General features: G+C 38.9%; 2 protein-coding genes across 2 annotated transcripts; one reads left to right on the top strand and one right to left on the bottom strand.

The window, feature by feature from the left end:
• Positions 1–881: 881 nt before the first annotated feature.
• On the bottom strand, positions 882–3,431 carry LOC147850195 (uncharacterized). The gene has a single exon (XM_087336630.1). It carries the CDS (start codon positions 3,283–3,285, stop codon positions 1,381–1,383), a length of 1,905 nt encoding a protein of 634 aa, XP_087192756.1. The 5' UTR covers positions 3,286–3,431; the 3' UTR covers positions 882–1,380.
• Positions 3,432–16,974: 13,543 nt separating this feature from the next.
• On the top strand, positions 16,975–21,783 carry LOC147850196 (mechanosensitive ion channel protein 1, mitochondrial-like; the record flags this gene model as incomplete). Its single annotated transcript, XM_087336755.1, has 3 exons — positions 16,975–17,763; positions 20,222–20,499; positions 21,755–21,783. Coding segments are annotated over exons 1-3 (1,023 nt in total), but the record flags the coding sequence as incomplete, so codon positions are not given.

Here is a 21,783-nt window from a genome sequence, read left to right on the forward strand (position 1 = left end):
AGCACAAAAATCTGGTTTTTATGCTTCAAAGCAAGTGAAGGGGTAAGCAAGAAATTCAAGTGCTAGGAGGTAATGTGTGCCTTAGCTTGACAAATGAATTGAGCACCTGTAATGCAAGTTAAGAAAGGAACCATAAATGGCCTAATTTGAAGTACTTGACCCTATGAGACGATGATCATCATATATGAAAAGTATCATTATCATTTGTAATAAACCTATGGCAATATAATGTGTTGCCATAAACCTTTGGCAGTATCATATGTAAAATTCTCAATGATTGCATGACTCCTTAAAAGTAGGATGTGCCTTATATAACTCACACTTTAATTGTGTTCTTGGGCATGTTTCTTTGATGAATATCTGTGTAACTATTGATGTCTAAATTTTCTTGACTAGGGTGCTCAATGTAAGTAGTATTTATTCTTGATGAGGTAGGTAATTGAGGAACTATCATTGATGCCTTGCTATAAAGTACTAATAATAATTAGAGAGAAATGGTAAAATTGGTTGAGTCAACTTGTGACATAAATCATCATTGTCCGGAATATCTAAGGAAAGGACAAAGAGTATGATGTATCAATGCTTACCTTGATGTTCTTGTAAACCTATGAAAGTTACATGATATGGTGTAGTAGTCAACATGGCAATACACATTAGATGGATAGTCGTCCACATATTCTCATTAGATTGCTGTTTAAGTTGAGCCTAATGTCTTGATGGTGATTTTGTAAATTGGTCTCAATTATGTTAACATGTGATTCGTACACCAAAAAGAACACTTGTTTTCATGTTAATATGACTCTTGTAAATATCAATGAGACAATAATGAAAACAAATAAAGAGGATTTTCACATCTAGAGTCTAATAGACTTCCAAACATGTGGAATGAACTAAAGCTAATAGTAGTATGAATATACATGCATTACAAATCTATCATCATCGCTTAATGGACAAGTTATGACACGATCAGATCGGATCACATCAGTCTTGAATTTACAAATGTGAAGCATGTGATCTCTATGATGGTTGCTAAAAGTGTGACATGGTTGAATGATCACAATGAGTGAGTTAATACCGGAGAATAAGGTTACCATGTGTAAGCCATATTTTTAATTAACCAAAAGAGTGGGATGCACGTCAAAACCCTAACAAATATATACCCCATAAACATGACCATCAAACAGCCTTAAAAATTGACCTATAGTCTATTTCCCTTAGGGATGCACCAATAGTGTCTACCATGTTGTTATTATTATGACTCTTACTATTATGATTATGATTATGAATTGATTAACCTATCCATCCACCAAGGTTCAAATCTTGGCAATTGCACTAATTTAGTAGATGGAGAGAATGAAAAATCTGAGGAGGTGAAAGGAATCAATAGATATCGAGAGTCTGTCGAATGTATTGGTTACAGAGGGGGCAACTTCCTCTTCCTCTCCACAGTTCTCTGCTACATTTCCTACAAAAGGTGTGGCCACATGGAATGAAGCAGGCCCCTTTCAACCCCACCATACACACGCAACATAGTGGATCTAATCGCTCCGACGGCTCCTCCCATGTGTCCCATGGCCCTGCCTCATAAGATGTCATACCCATTTTGCTCACATGCTCCTCTCTGTGTGCTAGGAAGGCCCGTAGAGGCACCCTCCCTCCACTTATTCTAACTTCTTGACTTGTGGGTTGAAGTGGTAAAGAATCATCATCATCATCATCATCATCATCATCATCATCTACTGATAACGATGATGATGTTGTCGTTGATGATGATGTTCCGGTCATTGATGATGATATTGGGGCTGTTGTTATTATTGTTGTTGATGATGATGATATTGGGGTTGTTGTTGTTGTTGTTGATGATGATGGTTCATCTCTTGGATCTCGGACTAACAATTCCATAACAAGATTACCATTACTTTGTGATAAAGATGACTCATCTCTTGGATCTCCAACTGACAATGCCCTATCAAGATTACCACTATTTCTTGATGATGATGATGATGATGATGATGATGATGATTTAGGGTTTACTGACAATGCCCTATCAAGATTACCACTATTTCTTGATGATGATGATGATAATGATGATTCCTCTCTTGGATCTCGGATTAAGGATGTCATCATAGCAAGATTACCATTGCTTTGTGATGATGATTCAAATGGCTTGTACTCCACATTACTAGGGACTTTCATCTCAGCCTTTGCAAATAGCTTTGCAATGCCCTCTACATTTTCATGATGTTGATGCTGGTGATTCTGATGACGATGGTGATGAACCCTTGCGAGCTCGCGATATTTCGAAAGGAATTGTTCATCCTTTTCCTTATTAGAAAACATGTCAATAAGTCTCTCTGCGATCTCACGGCGCCGAGGATAAGACATGCTCATTGCACGGACTAAATCATCTCTATTTGAGAAACATGCATCCTTGAGATGGGTCCTTTTGTAAGACATTATATGTGGAGAATTTGGGCCAAAACTCGAGCTTCCAATATGTGGAAATTGTTTCCCTAACTCCCAACCAAATGGCTCATCAATCGTATCTTCAGAACTATCAACGGAGATGGCTTCACCGTCAATTTCACCATCTTTAGAACTACCCCAATGATGTGTGTACACTCGATCCATAGGTGAATTAAGATTAGAGATGTCGTTAACCGCTATTTTATGTTGGGGAAAGAAACAATGTGTCTTGATAGGGTAGAGAGGGTTCATACCTTGTATCAGAAAAGGTCCATTTCCAGCTTCGAAATGGCAGAGAATTTGCATGAGATTGGCATCTAAGAGTAGTACCGAGTTCCGGTGATATTCCTCTCGACTCTTTGATTGTCTATACATTAATTCCTCAAAAATGGGCACTGTAGAAGCAACTCTTGATCGCCATTCGATGCTCAGGTTGTTGGGATTCCATTGAAGCAAAAGAGCTTGGATCTTTTGTTCAATGCGACGCCGAGATGTGGAGTTTTTTGGAAGAACCCATTTCCTTGTTGACAAAGTAGAAGAGGAAGAGGATAATGAAATGGATAATAAGTTTCTTGACACTGACGATGCTGAACATGCGAAGCCACCCTTACAATTATTTGTGTCGACGATATCTACTAATCTTCTTTTAGATTCTACTCTCAACTTGAAAGCCTTATCCACCGCAGTTTGTGTTAGGTGCTCCAATCTTTTCCTGGGATTAGCATGAATGTTAATGCTTGTTAGTTCTTCTAAACCTATCTTACTATGGGTGTGAATGTTTATGCTTGGCTTATTTGAAGTATGCAAATGAAGAGTCATATTGCAGAGGTTGTTTGCGCAAGATCAGTGTGATTGTTTCTTCATTCACTTGCAATTACAGAGAGGAGATGATGTGAAAGCTTAGATTTGATCACAAATTGCAGATTTATATATATGTATTATGTTTGTGTGTGTGTATATATATGCATATATGAAGCCAGCATGAAGAGAGAAAAAAACAAGGGAATTTTTGTTAGCTCAAAAAAGCTACTTTTGTGAAGCTTTTTGTGGGCATAGAAATTTGAAGAATGAATGATGCATAAAGATAAAAAGACAAGAAACGCCACTTTAGATGGGCATTTGATAATGATACCATATTTTTGAAGAGAGAAGGCATTTATTTATCATAACTTATAAGCTAACAACTCTGCCAAGTGTACATGGGACGGAGAGACAGAATGAGAGACAATCAAATGTCTCCACCAATTCTATTTAAATGCTTGTAAATTTCAAAATTTTATCTTCTTAGAAATGATCGGCTACAAATGCATAAATAAATATAGATAGATCGATACATAGATATATAGATAGATAGACAGACAGATAGATAGAAGGTATATAAACACTAGCAAAGTTTGTCTTCTGCATCCTTAAAGTCTCAAGCAATGGCTCGTCATGTTCATCATAAACATTCATCATTATTCTCTATCGTACACATTGCCACTTCGATCCTAGAATGAGGGCTTTATCAGTTAACTTTTGTGCAACTCGGGAGCGGTGAATATGATAGATAGCATTGCCATATGAAAGACAATGCTAACATGCAAGGGAATTTTGCCAACTTGACAAAGTGGCTTTGGGGAAATCTTTTCCCACATAGATTTGACAGATTAATGATATATGAAGATAAAATATGACAAATTTTTGCATACACGGAGTCTTTCAACAACCTCGATATGCACTATGATTGACCAAAAAGGCGTCATAGACGATGTACTAATCTCTGGGGGTTGGGAGTACATGTGGCATTCCCATTTTCAAAGAAATTCATCATGATGGGATATCAAGGTATGGGGCCATGCCTCTTTCTTATGCATTATATAAAAGCTTTTTGACAAAGGCGGAGCCATGTACATGTGTAATTTATGTTGAATCGATATCATATTGCGGAATATAAGACATATCTCCGATGGGCATGGAGTTCCTGATGAATGATCAACGCACGAAATTCATCAGACTTTGAAATTAAAATACAAGGAAAGAAAGCAAAAGTTATTTGGCAAATGCTTTTAACTTTAACAAAGGGAGAGAAGACGGTGAAGGTTTTCAAAGGAATCTTTTTCTTGTTGGTTACCCATTGGTTTCTGTGTTCAGACAATATATTATGATTGACTATTAGAAAGTCAAATCATTCATCCCATTATAGAAAGCACCCTTACATGGGCTTCTATGCAGTAAGTCAAATCATTCCTCATGTTAGAAGAAAGAGTATTTTATTCTAGTTGTAAGTGCTTAAAATGCTTTTTGCTTTTTTTGCTTTTGTTTAATGAGGAGAATCATCCATTGCAACGAGGTTCACATTTGATGTGGTGGAACTAGGGAATACTAACTGAAGAAAGCAAGGGAAAGTGAGTTGCATCTTTTCATACTTTGTCACATTTCAATTGTTATGCAGAATTTTCTTGATGACAATTTCAATGTGGAAAAGCTTTGTTTGTACATGAAAAAAATATTGGATTGAAATATGGTGGATTCCTTCTTAAGTATTAATAAAAGCATAGTCAAGAGATTTATCTAAACAATGTATGCATGCACAATCAAAGGGTATCATAATGCCATGTGCGTGTCATAAACAGCCCTAGAATGTAGACCCTTTCTCGGAACCATACTAACATGGTTGTAAAGTGGGAATCATGGTGAGAAAATGTAGTCTAGTAAAATTTGAATTAGAGGGTGAATCTTTTTTCAATTTTGTTTGCTTGGATTCATATCAATTAAGAATTTGGCACAAATATCAAACAACATTTTTGTTATTATTGCGAAGACATGTGTGGCCATAGCTTAATGGAGACAATTAGATCATAGATAGGCACATTTTGTTGTGGCCAACCTTTTATTAATCAATCGAGTCTCCTCCTTGTTCATGGAGCAACAAGAAATTATTGAACAACACAACAAATGTATAGAAATTTAGCAAATAAAATCATATATCTCAATCAAATGATTGTGTTCCCCTTACGTGTATAAAATTTTGCATGCACTTATAATAGGAACAAAATTGATTGAATTTTTCTTAATTACCATTGGGCTGAAACATATTTGCATAAAGATTTCTTTGTTAGTAATTATATTATATATATGATAGAATTAATGAGATTGATTATTCTGCTAATTGGAATGAGACATTCTATATAAGCACAACCTTTTCGCAACCACCAACTTTAAGTGCTAGTCGATTGCAAAATTTTGAAACCATCCTCATATTGCACATATTGATGACTACTTGCACCACATTTGCATGCACATTAACAATTACCCACACCATGCGTACATATATTATGACAATCACCCACATAACATTTGTTTGAGGTGAAGTTCATGTCATGGTGTTAGATGCCAAAGAGCCTATTTGCTATAGAGGCCATGGATCAAGTTGAAGACAACATAAGGTGGCCTCGTCATGAAGAGTGAGATTGAGTCGATTAGAAAAAATCATACATGGTGTTTATGGTCCTTCTATAGCATTTTCTATTATATTTGTTTATGTATATTGATTTATCCTAGAGTTTCCCAATACCATTTTTACATTTGAGCAACATTTAATTCCAAGATTCTCGACTCTAACCTCTTACCCATGACCTCTTATATGGACACAATGCATGAACTAGGGAATAACCAAGAGAAGATTTGGGGAATTGACAATATCTAAATGTGGCACTAGGTAAGGTGACTAGAGGAGCCGAATGAAGTTTCAAGAAAGTGACTTCTCTCTAGCACCGATACAATTGAAGTGGTAAACCAAAAGTGAACCTACCAATGACACACTTTTCTGCATGACATGGTTTTGATAGGACGAGATGTCTTAGAGGAAAGATGAATTTTATTATAACTTATAACTACATTTGGTTCTCTTTATCCACTCATTATCTTGCAATTCAATGGTCATTGTCATTCTAAACTAGCATAATGGCCTATTTAACCATGTTCGCTTTTCGTATTTTACAATGGTCATTGAAAGTGACTCCAGAAGTTCAACACATTCATGCCAGAAAAAATATTCCCATTATTAAAAATATGTGATTCAAAGATTGCAACCAAATACTACTCATGCGATACTTAGATAATATGGATTTTGTGGGAGAGTCAATGGAGGAGACTAGAGCTTTATAGTGAGATAAGTTCAAATTTTAACATGACGGATTTAGAGGAGTGAAGTATACAAAAAACATGCAACCACTCAAGATAGGGAGAATTAGCGATCTCAAGGAGAATAGATCTCCAAGGTGCTTGAGCGGTTCCACACGATTCACGTCAAACCTCTTGGTAGGCTGGTTCGAACCCAGCTAATAGTGAGGAAGGAGGACTACCCAAAATTCTATACCACAAATTAGCAAATGAGTAACCATCCTTACTCATTCGTCTTTGGTAGTCTAATATATGCCATAGTGGGCATGAGGCTAGACATGGTATAGACAATGTGTGTGGTGAGAGCATGTTTATGTTGAATTCTAGTAATAAGCATTAGAAACAATGAATTAATCATGAGTTAATAAGAACCATGTCAAAATCTAACTCTACAATGACTACTAGAATGCATTGGTGTGGAATCTTGACTTCCACCTAGAAATAAAGCACATGAAGTTGTGAAATCACTTCATTTGAATCATTGCCAATAAAAATTGAATTACATTAGTGAAGTTGCATACATTAGACAATGTATTGGATGCACTTACGATGACTCTCTCTAGTACCCGGTTTGAACATTGTAAAGGACTAATGTAGGTTGTGGAAGTAATGAACTAAGATTTGAGGATCATTGATCATCGATAACAATGGACAATCAAATTGTCCATCATTGGTTATGGATTAATGCCAAATTCCGACAACATACCATATATAGATATATAGATATTTTTAACGTCCATAGAGATGCCAATATTGACCCATAGAACCTAAGTACAAAAGTTATCTTGATGTGTGTCTCCTTCCTACGAAGGGATATAGCACCAAGTCTCCATGTGTAAGGTATACACATATGAGCTCAACCTTCTAGGTGTTCTCTTTAGTGTGATACTCGTCATAGCTTTCATGAATTGCACATATGTGGAGCATATAAAAAGCAAGTGATATTCATCCTCTCCTAACCCTTCCGTGCATACCTTACATGTCTTTATATTTGGCTAATTTTGATTCCATAATGCAACTTCAATACCTAGGTTGTGTGATCGAGTGTGATGGACTGCTAGGGCTCTACGAGTGTTAATACTCATGTTAGTAATGAGGTAATGTTGAATACAATCAATAGATTAATGGTGGAGAGAAAATCAAGATGCTCAACAATCACAATAGATTCCCATTTGGTGGGAAATGGAAAAAGTTATGGGGTTCCTATATAATTATAAGAGGGTGTAGGTGGAGCCTACACATGTATGTAGATGTAGTAGCCTACATATATGTATGTAGATGAATTTTACAAACCATTGACCATATGTTGACAGTTGGAGTTTGGTGGAATGTTTATTTAAGAACACTAGAAAGAAAGGTCAATTATGTTCATCTAATGTGAACCCTCCCATATAAAGCATAAATGGTTTATCTTTTAGATGAAATATTGTGAATTGTCGTTGTGTATCTTTGAACTTGGTATTGTCATCGGAAGAACCCGTGTGCATGCTCCATTCAAGGGGGACCATAGGCATCTTGGACTAGGGAGGTCACAAGGGCTAAGAAGACGTATATGATAGGTCCTAGACTCAAAGAGAGCGTTGACTCAAATAGAGTTCCGTGTCGAAAGGAGCTCAGAGTCGAAGGAGCCCAGAGTCAAAGGGAGCTCATACTCAAAGTCTCTTCAAATGCGAAGGGAGTGATGACCCGAATGATGGTTAACACGTGATTAAGGGAATGTACACGAGATTAAGACAAAATGTAAACAAAAATATAAAAGGGACCTCTTTACAAATAAGGTTTACAATGATTAGAGATAGGTTGTACCACGATTTCAATGGTTTTTACAAAATGGTCATAAGATTTTAGCAGAAAAAGAAAACGAAACGAACAAAAGGGTATGGAGTTTCACGTGAAGGTGAGTCAAGTGAGCAGTCGGGACCACGACTACCACTGTTGGCTATGTTGGTTGGATGATAGTGAAGTGTTCCCATGTCACTTCGTCCTCACTTCAACAACCGAAGTGCAAGGTAGCCCAACCCTTCTCTCAAAATTGCCGATGTGTAGCACTCTCTATTGCGGAGAAGAAGACTAAACCTCCGAAGTATACATAAGTAGGTAAGTAGCTTCAAAAGTCAAAGAAGCCGCCGCCGAAGAATACCAAGAAAGAAACCCTAAACTATCAAGTAAGACAATGAAGGAAATGGAGAAGAAGAAAGAAGAAAAACCCTCACGAAGACCACTCGTGGAGAAGACAAAAAATAAACCCTAAAACCTGAAGTAGGTTGAGGAGAAGAAGATGATGATGAGTAAGAGACAACCCTCTATCTTCTTTTTATAGAGAAAAAGAGGCCCCTAAATTCAAAATGTGCTTGTCGCCTTTTTTTTCAAAAAATAAAAGGGAATAATAAGTTCTTAATTCACAACACGATATCAAAGAATCAAACTTTGCACCCTTTCCAACCTAGTGAATAGTTTTATGCACTAGGCTATTACCTTTATTTATTATGTAACGTATTTACATATATATTTTTTTCAAAATGAAGCTACTTTCCCATTAGTTAGGAAGGATTATTACATAGAGAGTCTACAAGGAGACTTATACACACATCAGGGAGTCTTCCTCCGATCAAGTAAAAGAAGATGAGCCTACTTCCAATGCCTTGCAGCCTAACTTAATGTAAGAAGCTACCTATATCCAAGGCGATGCCCTTCAATGTTGCCTAGTACGAGTCGGCTCTTGGGGCCTACAACGAAGAGAGGGTGGCAGGTGAGTAGGAAATAGCCAACGTGGGGGCTGGTAGTTCCACCTTGGGCCACTCCTACCTTGCATCACCATAGGTGTGGTCTGCCATTTCTGCCAAAAGTGCAAACGGGCAGTGACCACGTCGTTGGAGTGGCTGCAAACCTCTTCCAGTTGCCCTCGTAGGCAGCTGATAAGCGCGAACCATATGTCCATGATCACTTCCTCTGGGGGCTGTATCGTACCTTGGAAAACCTTGAGGCAACGCGCTTTCCATATATACCACAAGTGAAACCTGCTATCAACATCTAGATTTCCGGAAACCTAGGGGATGCGGGCTGCAAGCCTCTTTCAAAACGGATCTTGACGATTTTGCCTCTCGTGCATACATAGCACCAACTATCTGCATTGACGACGTCCGTCCACCCTTCGACCGAGTGATCAATCCATGCCGCAACGCTACACGAGGCTGTTCCTTCAACTTCACATGCCGCAAGGAGGCGAGTCACTCTATCCCATACCTTTTGAGCTTGAGGGCAATCCCACAGACAGTGTCTCAGAGTCTCAATAGGTCGAGAGCACAGTGGGCAGCCTAACGGGCCGCCACGTTTATCTAGCCATTCGCCAATGGGCACCACATTATGACCGATTTGCCACCAAAAGAGCTTGATCTTTTCAGGCATGTGGAGACACCAGAGACCTTTACAAAAGGTAATGAGCGCCTCATCGGGGATGCCCAATGTTCACCAACCATTGCGAAGGGGCCCGCCTAGCTCCAACTGCAAAGTCTAACCCAATTTAGTGGTGTAATCGAAGAAGTGGTGGAGTCTATCGTCATGTTTCCATCTGAAATCCCCTGGGTCCCAATCCAGATCGACAAGGGGGCGACAACCGTATACCCTCAACCTCAAATGGGGTTCCACCTTAGCAACATCCGGATCTATCTTCCAGATGTTATCAACCTGTGCCACCACTCGGATTGGGTGCCAAGAGCCCCTGCTCTGACTGTCCCCAAAAACTGTATCTCTCCCCGATCTGCTCACACCCTTTAGTGACTTGACCATTCCAGCCTCGTCAAAGAGATCAAACCATGCATGTTCTCTCGCCTCCCCCATCGGAACCCTGTCAACTGCCTCAGCTATCAGTCTCCGCATTTTCGTAGCTCCCTTGAGGGGAGGGAAAAGGTCCTCTTGGGTTCTTCCTGAAACAACCATGCGTCTCCAATCGTCTATAGATAGGAGGCCTGTTTGTGCCAACTTTCCCCATGCTAGGCCCTTAAGTTGCCCTAGCATCATGTCGTCACTTGTTCGCACGTGAGGATTCCAAAATAGTGGTTGTCTAGTCCATTCGGTCAATGTCTCCGGGGTGTGCTTGACCAAATGCTATCGTAGATGGCACCATGCCCGCAAGATGGAGTTCGCGACCCTGTCCTCCGGCTAGCAAGCCAGCTTGGATTGACCTCCCCATCGTAAATCGAAGGTACTTGAACATCGTCCCATCAGGGACCAACATAAAATCGGCATGGGGTTGCCATCTTGGTTTCTCTTGTTCGTTGAACCATAAGCCTTGGGTTTTATTCCAATTGATCTTGGCACCAGCCGCCTGACAAAAGTCCTCGACAAGATGTTCAGCCCGCTGCAAATTCTCCTCATCACCTTGCAAGAAAAGAACCGTATCGTTGGCATATTCAGATAACAACAAATCTTCAATCGCATTGGGGATGGGCAATCCCCGCAGCCCATTGGTTGGTGCTTGTAAGTAGGCGGAGAAAGCCTCGGTTACAAAGAGATAGAGATATGGGGCTAGGGGACAACCTTGCCTCACTGAGCGTTGTAGTTGGAAGGCGGGTCCCCTAGAACTAGCCATAAGCACGCTACTCGTAGCTGTCCGATAGAGTGCAGAAGTGCAATTCCTCCATTTTTGAGGTAGGCCCAAAGCTCTCATCACATTTTCCAAAAAGGGCCATAGCACCCTGTTGTAGGCCTTCTCGAAGTCTAACATCAGAATAGTCGAGCTCGATACGGAACGACAGGCCAATGCCATAGCTTCCCAAAGAAGCAACACATTATCAAAGATACACATGTTCTTGACAAATCCAGTTTGATTGTCATGGATGATGTCCGGTAAGAAGCTTGCTAACCGCTGAGCTAGGACTTTAGCAAGTAGCTTGTATGTCGTGTTAAGGATCGTGATTGGACGCCACTGGCGCAACTCTAGGCTTCGCTCTGATGCTTTGGGGATGAGATATATCATCCCCTCAGCCAGACCAATCAACATCTTTCCTAAGGACCAAATCTCTTGAACTCCGGCTTCCAAAGACGGGATAACACATTCCCAATGAATCTCGAAGAAATCTCGTGAGAGACCATCGGGGCCGGGGCATGCACCCCTTCGCAATCCCCTAAGCACCTCTGAGAGTTCTAAACGAGAGATGGGGCTATCGAGCACAACTTCCATCGCTTGTGTTACCTTGGGGTGAATGCAAGACATCACTCGATCAGTCAGCTCCGTGTTTTGCCTCACATGCATAGGTGCGAGGAGGTCACGATAGTATTGTGTTGCCATTTCCAGAATCTCAGTCTTGTCCTCCGTTATTGAGTTGTCTGGTTTGCGCAGCCCTTGTATACGTCCACCACCACCCTTGGGCGCCTTGTAGTGAAAGAAATGTCGGTTGACCTTGTCGTCTTTTCTAGCCCACCATGATGCATTTCTTCGAAACAACATTCAGTTCTTCTCCAAAGTCCTTTCCTGTACCTTCATCTTTGCTTCCTCCAGCTTAGCTCTAGACTAATTGCAACCAGGGTCTACCTGTGGCAGCCATTGCGTTGCTGCAACGGCCTTCCTTAATTTTGTTTCAATGGCTCTAACCTGTTGGAGGGCGCACTTGGTCTCTTGTTATAAAAAGGAGGAGAGGGCCAAATTTTTCTACAAATCTTCGCTAGTTGATTCACTGCCCATGGTGTCCTGCCATATACTCTGTAAACCAGCCTTCACCTCTTCACTCTTCATGATCTTTGTGGGGATCTTCACCTTGAGACTGCCCTTGCTATCGTTGGGTGGGTTAAGGTCTAGTCTCACCAGTTGATGATCTGAAAAGGTAAGACCTGCCAAGATAGCAAAGGAGCCCCCAAGCTCTTCGAGGGATGAGATGATGTATATGTGATCTAGCCGTGCAAGACTACCACCCCTAGCATTCCCGACGGCTCTGGAAAATTGCAGCGAATGTGAGTTTCTCCTAAGGGAAGAGACCCATGTATCCTTCACCCCGATTTTGCCAATTAGGAAAGCCCATGAATCCAACTCCGCACCATAAATAGGCCTCTGGGTCTCTCCTTTCCTATCTCCCAGGTGTTCAGTCATGTTGAAATCACCTACCATTACCCAAGCCTCGGCATTAGTTAATGTTGTCGCTAACATCCTCCAAAAGATTGCTCTCTTGGGGGCTGGGTTAGGGGCATAAATTTTTAGCACCCTAATTTGTAGGCGATTCCATTTCAGAAGCACGTATAAGGCCCGACCCTCCACCAGCGTGCCAGATGATGTTACTTCGTATCGGGCCTTATCGCTGATCGAGATGCAGACCCCTCCTCTTCGGTGGAGGTCACCTTGCGCAGCTGACCACCATGTGGTCCACCCACCCGACAAGGGGTTTTCTAAGCTCTAAGTTCGCTCTTGCGAGAGGTGGTGTTCCTGCAAAAGCAATATGTCAATATGGCCCCCTATATTAAGGGGATTCAGCTCCTCCTGAAGTCTTCTGCACTCTTGGTGTTGTCGGCCTCCACCAAGGCCCTGTACATTCCACATTAGCATCCTCATCCGAAAACGGTGACCTTGACGCCCATGTTCAGGCTGATCCCCATGTTATGGGGCAAACTAACACGGTGTGCCCTTTGGCCACGCCACATCACGACGTCATGTCAATTGTAGCTATGTTGTCTTTGTTTATCTTCTTCTTGCACTCATGGTGCAATACCTTATTAGGTGTTGCAAGATTAGATCAAACCTCGGCGTTGACCACTTTGGTGAACTCCACACTAAACCCTCAACTCTAACACTCTAAGGAAAACTCAACCTCGAAAACTTAATGGTAGCACGTCAATATTTAAACTTAAAATGATGAAAACATGACACTACATGCAATTTGGGCCTAAATACTTAAGAGAGAGGACTTAGTGAAAGAGTTGTAGCCCAAGTCGAAAAAATAAAAGAAAGCCATGGAGAGGAGCTTTATCTTTTCACCTTTTTATGTTTTAAGTGATTTTGTCTTTGTCTCCTTTGACATCATGGTGACATAAGACCCTTTTCTAAGTTCTCTAGGTTCTCTTTCTTTCATTAAATCTTTTCCATGCAGATGCCAATGTTCATGTTGATGAAGCTACAATGTGTACTTTAACATTCATTTAGGTGGTATTCAAATTTTGTTTACAATGCTCAACATAAGGTGCTTTATTGAGGTAAAAGGTAATGTGTTCTAGGCAAATGTTTCGAGGCGGCTTGTTGAATGAATGATATAACATTTAGTTGAGTAAGTGTTTGACTTTGTGTATTTGTAGTTATTTTTTATAATATTGTTATATGTTATACATGTCATTAGTTGGGGCATAACTTGTTTGTGTATGGTAAGGTCAATCTAATTGGTATATATTTGAGAATTAAAAAATGCATAATCTTGTCATCGCATGAGGTTTTACCTTAAAGTAAGTTCAATGGTTTTAGTGCACCAACTTTGGTTTTGGCGTGTAGGGAATATTTACATAATTTCAAATTGCATACACACACTTGCCCCAAGCGACAGGATTAGTGTCATAGGGAGATCCAATAGATGCATGAATATTAGTATATCCCAAGACCCAATCTCTCTCACTTGCATCATTCCTTACCTCTTTTTTCTTCTTCACCAAATCTCTAAAACTAAGCATATGAATTCTGATAGGATATGAATGTATGGTTGAAGGCCCCAACTACCAAATTGACTTCAAGATATCACCATCAAAAGTACACCTAATAATTCATTTGGAGTTGTATGGAGTATTTGGAACATGGGGGAAAAAATACCACTTAGGTCTCATTTTTTACACACCGCAAATCAATTTATGTAAGTCATACTTTAGTTTTAAAGATACTCTCTCGGAAGAGGAGAAAAACAAATATCCATTTCTATCAAGCCATCCATGCGCATTTCACCGAACATCTATACTTAACGGATTTGAAATGCAAAATATCCACGCTTTATGTTATATTTCCATTCCCATAATATTTCTTCAATTGCAATTATTGTTACACAAGTGGATTCCCTATCAAGAGCATTGCCACATCTTTGCATGTTGTTGTTACTTTGCTCCAAGTATGTCGATGGTTACATATTTGAAAACTATAATGTTATAGGATATTGAAACTTATAAGAAAAAGGTACTCTCTTCGTTTGTTAAACTTGTTGATGAAACTTCCATTTATTGTAATTAGTTAGAAGTTAGAGAGTGGAAGAGAAGCAAACATCCTCAACTAAACATTGTGTCTACCTATTCTAAGTGAGCGGGCCACACCAATACTTAATAATTACCAAGTGCGATGAACATGCCAATTGACATCACATGAGTTGTTCTTTGTACAATAAGGCCTTCTCAATAGAATAGAATAGATGTTTGATTGTCCATGACAAGGCCAATATTGACCTATAAGACCAAATCAACATATCATATTGTATGTGACTCCTTCCTAAGAAAGGGGATCACTTTGCACTAAAAGCTCTCTATGTGAAAATAATGCACGCATGTATGTGCTCACCCTTCTTGGAGGGCATTTGAGTATGATACTTACATTGTCATGCTTGTCTAACAAGGCATCATATTTCTCTCGAATTACCTTATATGTCAAGCATGTGATAACTAAGTGATATTCATTGTCCACTCGGTTTTCATTGCATACCTTGCATATCGTCATATTTGGATGGGGAAGGAGAGAACCATGTTCTTTATGAGGTTATTAGGAATTTTTATTGTGTTTTTGACATTCCAAGCACTAGAAAGTGATGTGGAGTCAACACCACCTTTCTCGATTAGATGTGATGGTGTGTGAATCATGTGACAACATTAATGTGCATTATTAATCAACGGTATACAACCAAAGTTCAAGCTCCTTTGTTGTCTTTGTATTTGCCCATTTTTAAATGATAATAACATTTAAGGGCACCTTATGGGTTTGTCATATTGGAAGATTTTGTGCTTAAATTTTGCTCTAAAATCAATGCTTACATTGGACATAAACTATCGTTAAGTTTAATTAAGGAAGATCAAACTAATAATTCATGGATGAACTAATTATGTTGCAATTTTCTTTGTAATAGTGGACTATTTTGTATATTGCCTTGGGCCACTTTATGTTAATACCAATGGAGGATATTTTTATGGGTAAAAAATTCATGGATGAACTAAAACTTCCACAAACAAATGTGCCCAAGCTAGACATTTGTGACTCAACATATGTGGCCTACTTGACATATTACCAAATTTGTATGCATCTATGCTTATCTAAAACAATTTGCAATTTGATCTTAATTGTTGTTGCCAAGGGGTTTATCAAAACATTACTTCCTTCTATGATCCCCTTGGTGCATGTAAATTTTTTGTTCTATGCAATGTAGATGTTCACTTATATGTGCCATACAATATACTTCCGTTTGGAATCGACAACGTTAATGATGCCATGACAGTGATGACATAGCAAACCTATGTAATGTTCAATGTTTTTGCGGAAATATTAGTCATTTCCCATTTGTCTCAATAGAGTTTTAACACTATATATATGTGATATAATGTTTAGTTTCTAAACCTTCATACACCAATAAATATAACTGTTGTCGAATGCTACTTGCAAGGAATTTTTCTCTTTACATTTCTACACGCATATATCACAATAAGGTTCTGAACGTTTGATTTTACATCCAAAGCCAATACTTCTTATTCAAATATGCACGTCTCAATTTTATTGTAAAGGCAACATTAAGTACATAATAAGGTCATGAACTTGAGGTTCTCACATCCTCAATCAAACAAGATATGTGAAGATTAAATTTGTGTCAGTGGCACCAACATAGTAACTAACCAATACATGCCCCCCCAACCAATAGACAAACATGAAGATCAAATTTCATGCTGATAAGTCGCAATACAGATCCCCCCAGTTGAAGCCCATTGACAAGCACCAACATCAAGTTCTTGCAGCCAGAACATCACAAAGCGAAAAGCAAAACTGGAGATCGATATTTTCTTGGTGACAACATGGAGATGATGCCGTATCTATATATCTACCAATGGCCCCACTCAATCTATAGACTGCGAGCAATAACATCTATATGCACACTTTCTCTCATTAGTAACATTATGTTGGATATCGATTGATTGACAACAGGTGTGTGAGTTTAGCCTTAGCCTGCACCACCACCAGAATCTGTGTGTGTGTGTGTGAGAATTATAAACTCAAGACTAGTCATGGTCAAATATAGGATGAGGAGGCTCTTTCCCCCATTCAAATGGTGATCTCTTCCAAACAAACATTAGTTTAAGTCAAAGGTTTGTAAAAACTTGTTATTGTTTTTGAATGTTGATGCAGGGTCTTTTTTGGCTATGGTGGGAGATGCTGCTTTTCTTGAACACCAGATTTTGGCATTAAACAAAAATAGCAAGAAAAGCAAAAGAAATGAGGATCTTGGGTCGTCTCCTCTGCCATGCTTCTTCCAAGTCCAGGGCTTCCTCTATGGCTTCACATTCTAGGGTTCTCCCTCAACCCCCCGCGAATTCATATCATCCGGCTTCTTCACCATCGCCCGTTTGTCAGGAATTAGGGCTTTTTAGACCTTCACCACATCTTCAGAGGAGCTCCTCTGTTCTGCTCAGCTTTAGGATATCTTCATCGTTGTTGTATCCTCTCTCGGCTCGCCGATACTTCTTCTCGAGAAGCAAGGGCTCCAAAGATTCCGAATCTGGTTTCAATTTCGGAGGCAAAGATTCTGATGCTGTCCCCGATTCTCCTAAAGAAGACATTCAAGCCTTTTCCAAAGAAATAGTGGAGGTGGCCAATAATACATTCTCTTCTTTGAAAGAGACCACAGCAGCATCTATCACGTGGATTCAAGAGTCTACAGACAGCATTCTCCCTATTTTAAAGGAAAAGTATGACATTCTTCAAGCCTATATCTCTTCCGAAAATTCCTCTGAACTTTTTTTAACTTCGATGGGGGCCATTCTAGCTTGGTTTGTGTTGCCGAGGCTTCTTCGACGTTTGCATCAATATTTTGAAGATGGATCACACATCTTATTGGGTCGATCAGAAAAGGTTCCATTTGAGACAAGTTTTTGGTCAGCCATGGAAGATCCCGCAAAAACTCTTGTCGCAGTCCTCGCATTCTCACAATTGTAAGTGAATTCGACTTCTTATTTTCTTCCACTTCATTTTGATTTGTGTTTTGATAGGTTTAAAATTTACTGTCAAGCATGTATTTCTACATATGCCCTGGAGGATCTATCAAACCTGTAGTTTGAATAGCTGTATAAGATCTATCAAGCATATAAATAAATTATAGTTTTGCATAGCTATGGAGGAACCATTCAACATGTAGTTTTACATAGCGATGTAGAGGATCTATCAAGCATGATGTAGTTTTGAGTAGCTACAGAGGTACAGAGATGCTCGTCAAACATGTCGTTTTGCTTAGCTATGTGTAGGATCTATCAAACACGCACTTTTGCATCAGTATGGAGGATTATTGAGCATGTGACTTTGCATAGGTACGGGGGTTCTATGGAACATGTGGTTATCAGTTTGGTACAACATGTTTTAAATCAAGTTGATAGACATGTAGTTACTAGTTTGGTATAACATGTTTTGAATCAAGTTGTGTGTTGTAATCTCTTTCAAACATAGTATATATCATGATCAGTAAATAGTGAATGTTTCCTGCCGAATTATGTGGGGCTGCCACAACAATAATCATGTGAGGTGCCAAGACATATGCCCTATTTAGGATGTGGACACATGATCTTAGGACGTATAGCTTTCAGGTGCATGGGCAGGTGAGTTCTGAGTGGAATTTTATGTACTATTTGAATGCGAAAATCACCTCAAGTGGTAGAGCATAAACAATAGAAATATATCATGTGAGTCCAAGTATTAGATTATGACATTTGATCAGTTCTTATCTATTGAAATATGATAACAAAAACATAGATAATATTGAAAGTTGAAATCTGTTAACTTCAACATTAGTCATAATGGTGGAATGGAAGAAAAGCAACTCCAGAAATATTGGGCAATGGGATCAAGAAATAGGAGTGGGGCGAATACGAAACAAGTGCAAGGGAAAAGAGATAAGAGTGAAGGAAATGGAGGCTGTTCTCTGAAGAAGGAAGAGGAAAATGCATGAAGTGGGAAGAATGATAAAGCAAAGGGGATGGAATAGAAGGGCTTGTGAAAGATTTCCCTAATAATGGCAAGTGAAACAGGAATAACCCAAATTATGAAAGCGGGATTGTGAGAGAGCAATGATAGCTTTGTCTTGTGACGTGACGCAATTGAGTACTACACCTTATATGGTGAAAGTCCACAACTGGAAGTACCTCTACAGCTTCTGGAAGGAGTATTTTTTGACAACCAATCAAACCTTCTGGTGTAAATTCACTTACCCAATAGAAAATCTATAAGAGTATTACTTTTTATTATCTTTTTGTGAAGCTCATTAGGATCTGAATTAATCAATTCACTATCATATAGTTCAATTATTGGTCGAGGAAGAGGTACTGGAAATTATCAGGAAATATAAAATTTTATAAAGATTAAGTTCTTGTGGAGTAATATATCGAAAGATCATTTGAGCTTTATGAGAAGAAGCTCTCATGTTCAATTATGTATTTTTTCTGGGGAGGGGTGCTAGAATATCCATCGTAATAACAAATAAAGAGTGATCCTATTTTGAGGGCATATTTCTCGGTTTATTGATAGAAGAGCAATCTAAAGATCAATAAGTTGAAACGTAATATAGAACCTATGATAGGTTTTGGGGATTGAAGACTTTGAATAACTCTGGATAATGTTATTCAATTATACAGAGAACCAAATATTCTAGGAGTTATGATGTGATTCTGTTAAAGAAAACTTTGTGTTTGCTAAGACTTCAAGCAATTAAGCTTTAGCCATATCAAGAATACTCCTGAATCAATCAATTGAGTTTGAGAAAGTTCTTGTCAATTCTAGTGAAATGCTCTCAATTAAGGCTATTCTACAAGCATTGAAGCTATCTTTGGGAGTTCTGCACGAAAATTTAGAGGGTTGACAATTTCATCAGTAACATTGAGAGGCAAAATGGAAAGAATTCAATATACCATTTCAATGGGAAAAATGTTCTCCTACATTTAAGTTACCTAAGCAAAACATTTGATTTTAGGCATCCGATTTTTCATTACATGTGGTTCCTCTTTCAAACTTTTCATCTCTATATTTTCAATCTCCATTGCATGCTGAAGATTTAATTCTCTTTCTTTACAAGCATGTATTTTGTTTTGCAAATTCATAACTGTTTCTTGCATCGATATATACATGGCCGCCAGTTTCTCAGGGCTTTCATTTACATCATCAATCACTCATACGCCCCTTGGCATATTTACTACTAATGAATTGAAAAGTAAAGGAGAATGTACCTTGTAGTCATCGAGCTAGGGTTACGAAAATCAACCTTCAGTTGCAGGAAACATGGAGTCAAGAAGGCAGTGGAGAGAATCGATCACTTTACTAGCATATAACTAGTGCTACACTTGTTTAATTTGAATGTGCAATCTTGTATCATTTTGCATGATGGGTTCAGTAAATGTTGACATGCAGGGGCTTACTGATTGCACCGGCTACTTTTGGGACACTTTATGTGCAGCAAATATGGAAGGGAGCAGCAGTTTTTTCATTAGTGTGGTTTTTACATCGATGGAAAAGCAATCATTTCTCTAGAATGATTTCCAATCCGGATTTGGGCTCCGTTGAGAAAGAACGTATTTATACACTAGACAGGATATCATCTATGGGTCTCTTTGTCCTTGGTGGAATGAGTATTGCTGAGACTTGTGGTATCGCTGTGCAATCTGTTTTGACTGTTGGAGGAGTTGGAGGTAACTGTTAAAATTTTGAACATGCCATTTTATTTGCAAAGAAAGTAGATTTGGTCAATTAGATTTTTCTAAAGTCCCAAATCCATGATATTTTGTTTAGAAGATCTTGAAATGTTTTTAAAATGATTATTGAATGAGATATATCACTCATGAAGCATGCTGCATATTGCCACGTTGTCTATTACTAGATCTCAACTTCTCGTTGTTTACAAAACAAATCCAATTGGTTTGCCAAGTGCCCAAAATACAAGGTTGACAAATAAAGAGGTTTTGTTAGAGGAATGATAGGAATATGGCTGTTATAAACCTTAATCTCAATGAAGAAGCGCACAGTCTGGTAGCACGTTTGTTTGGGTACAGGGGTGCATAGGTTCGAATCATGTCACCTCAATTATTGCCGTGTACTGGTGAGTAACCTTTGGCTCTGTCCTTTTTCCACATCATTCTCTGTGCTTCTTTTGGCTTCTTGTGGCATAACTCTTTCCATAAATCAAACAAGCATTGTGACCTGCCTGCCTGAAACATCTCTGAGACATGACCTTCTGAGTCATCTAGACATTGTGAAACCTGGAAATTTCGTATGTGGAGTTGTGAAGACTTCTCTAACTACAATAACAAGACGCACACTCTGTCATAAACATGACAGTGACAAACAATATTTGATTATGGAAAATTGATGGGCGAGATGTCCCAGAAAGAAAGGGAAGATGCCTTTATTAAAGGTCCAAACCCTACCTTAAAAGGTGCCTTTACATATAGCTCCATAACATTCAAAGATGGAAAAAGGTAAAATTTTAATGTAATTCTTGAGATACTAAGGTATGGCGTATGGCGCTACAATGTAAGTACGTGGGTTGGCCGCCCCATGGGAGTTAACTGAAATCTACAAGTAGCTTTATTTCATTCATGCTTTCCAATGAACGTTACATATATATGATGGGATTCCTTAGTTGAAAGCGTGAATGTGCACACGTTGAAATCTTTCAAAACCATTAGTCATAGAACTCTTAACATGCCAGGAATGTTCCATTTTCATGGCTTGTTAGCTTTCAAAGGCTCATCAGTATGCCATCTGATTGATCTTTCTTGCATTATAGAAGAGGCTGTAATAAATGCAGAATCACTAGTCTTCTATTAAATGAGTGTTCTTCTTTCAACATTGGTAATTTATCTTGTATATGATCCAAACAAAAGATTACTTTGGAATGGCCATCCCTTATCTCAGTTATTAATCAACATTATGGATTAATTTCAGGGGTTGCGACTGCTTTTGCTGCAAGGGAT

The sequence above is a fragment of the Azolla caroliniana genome, unplaced genomic scaffold, assembly GCF_043228905.1.
Source record: "Azolla caroliniana isolate FFs.n. ecotype wild unplaced genomic scaffold, voAzoCaro1.0.p SCAF_21, whole genome shotgun sequence".
NCBI lineage: Eukaryota > Viridiplantae > Streptophyta > Polypodiopsida > Salviniales > Salviniaceae > Azolla > Azolla caroliniana.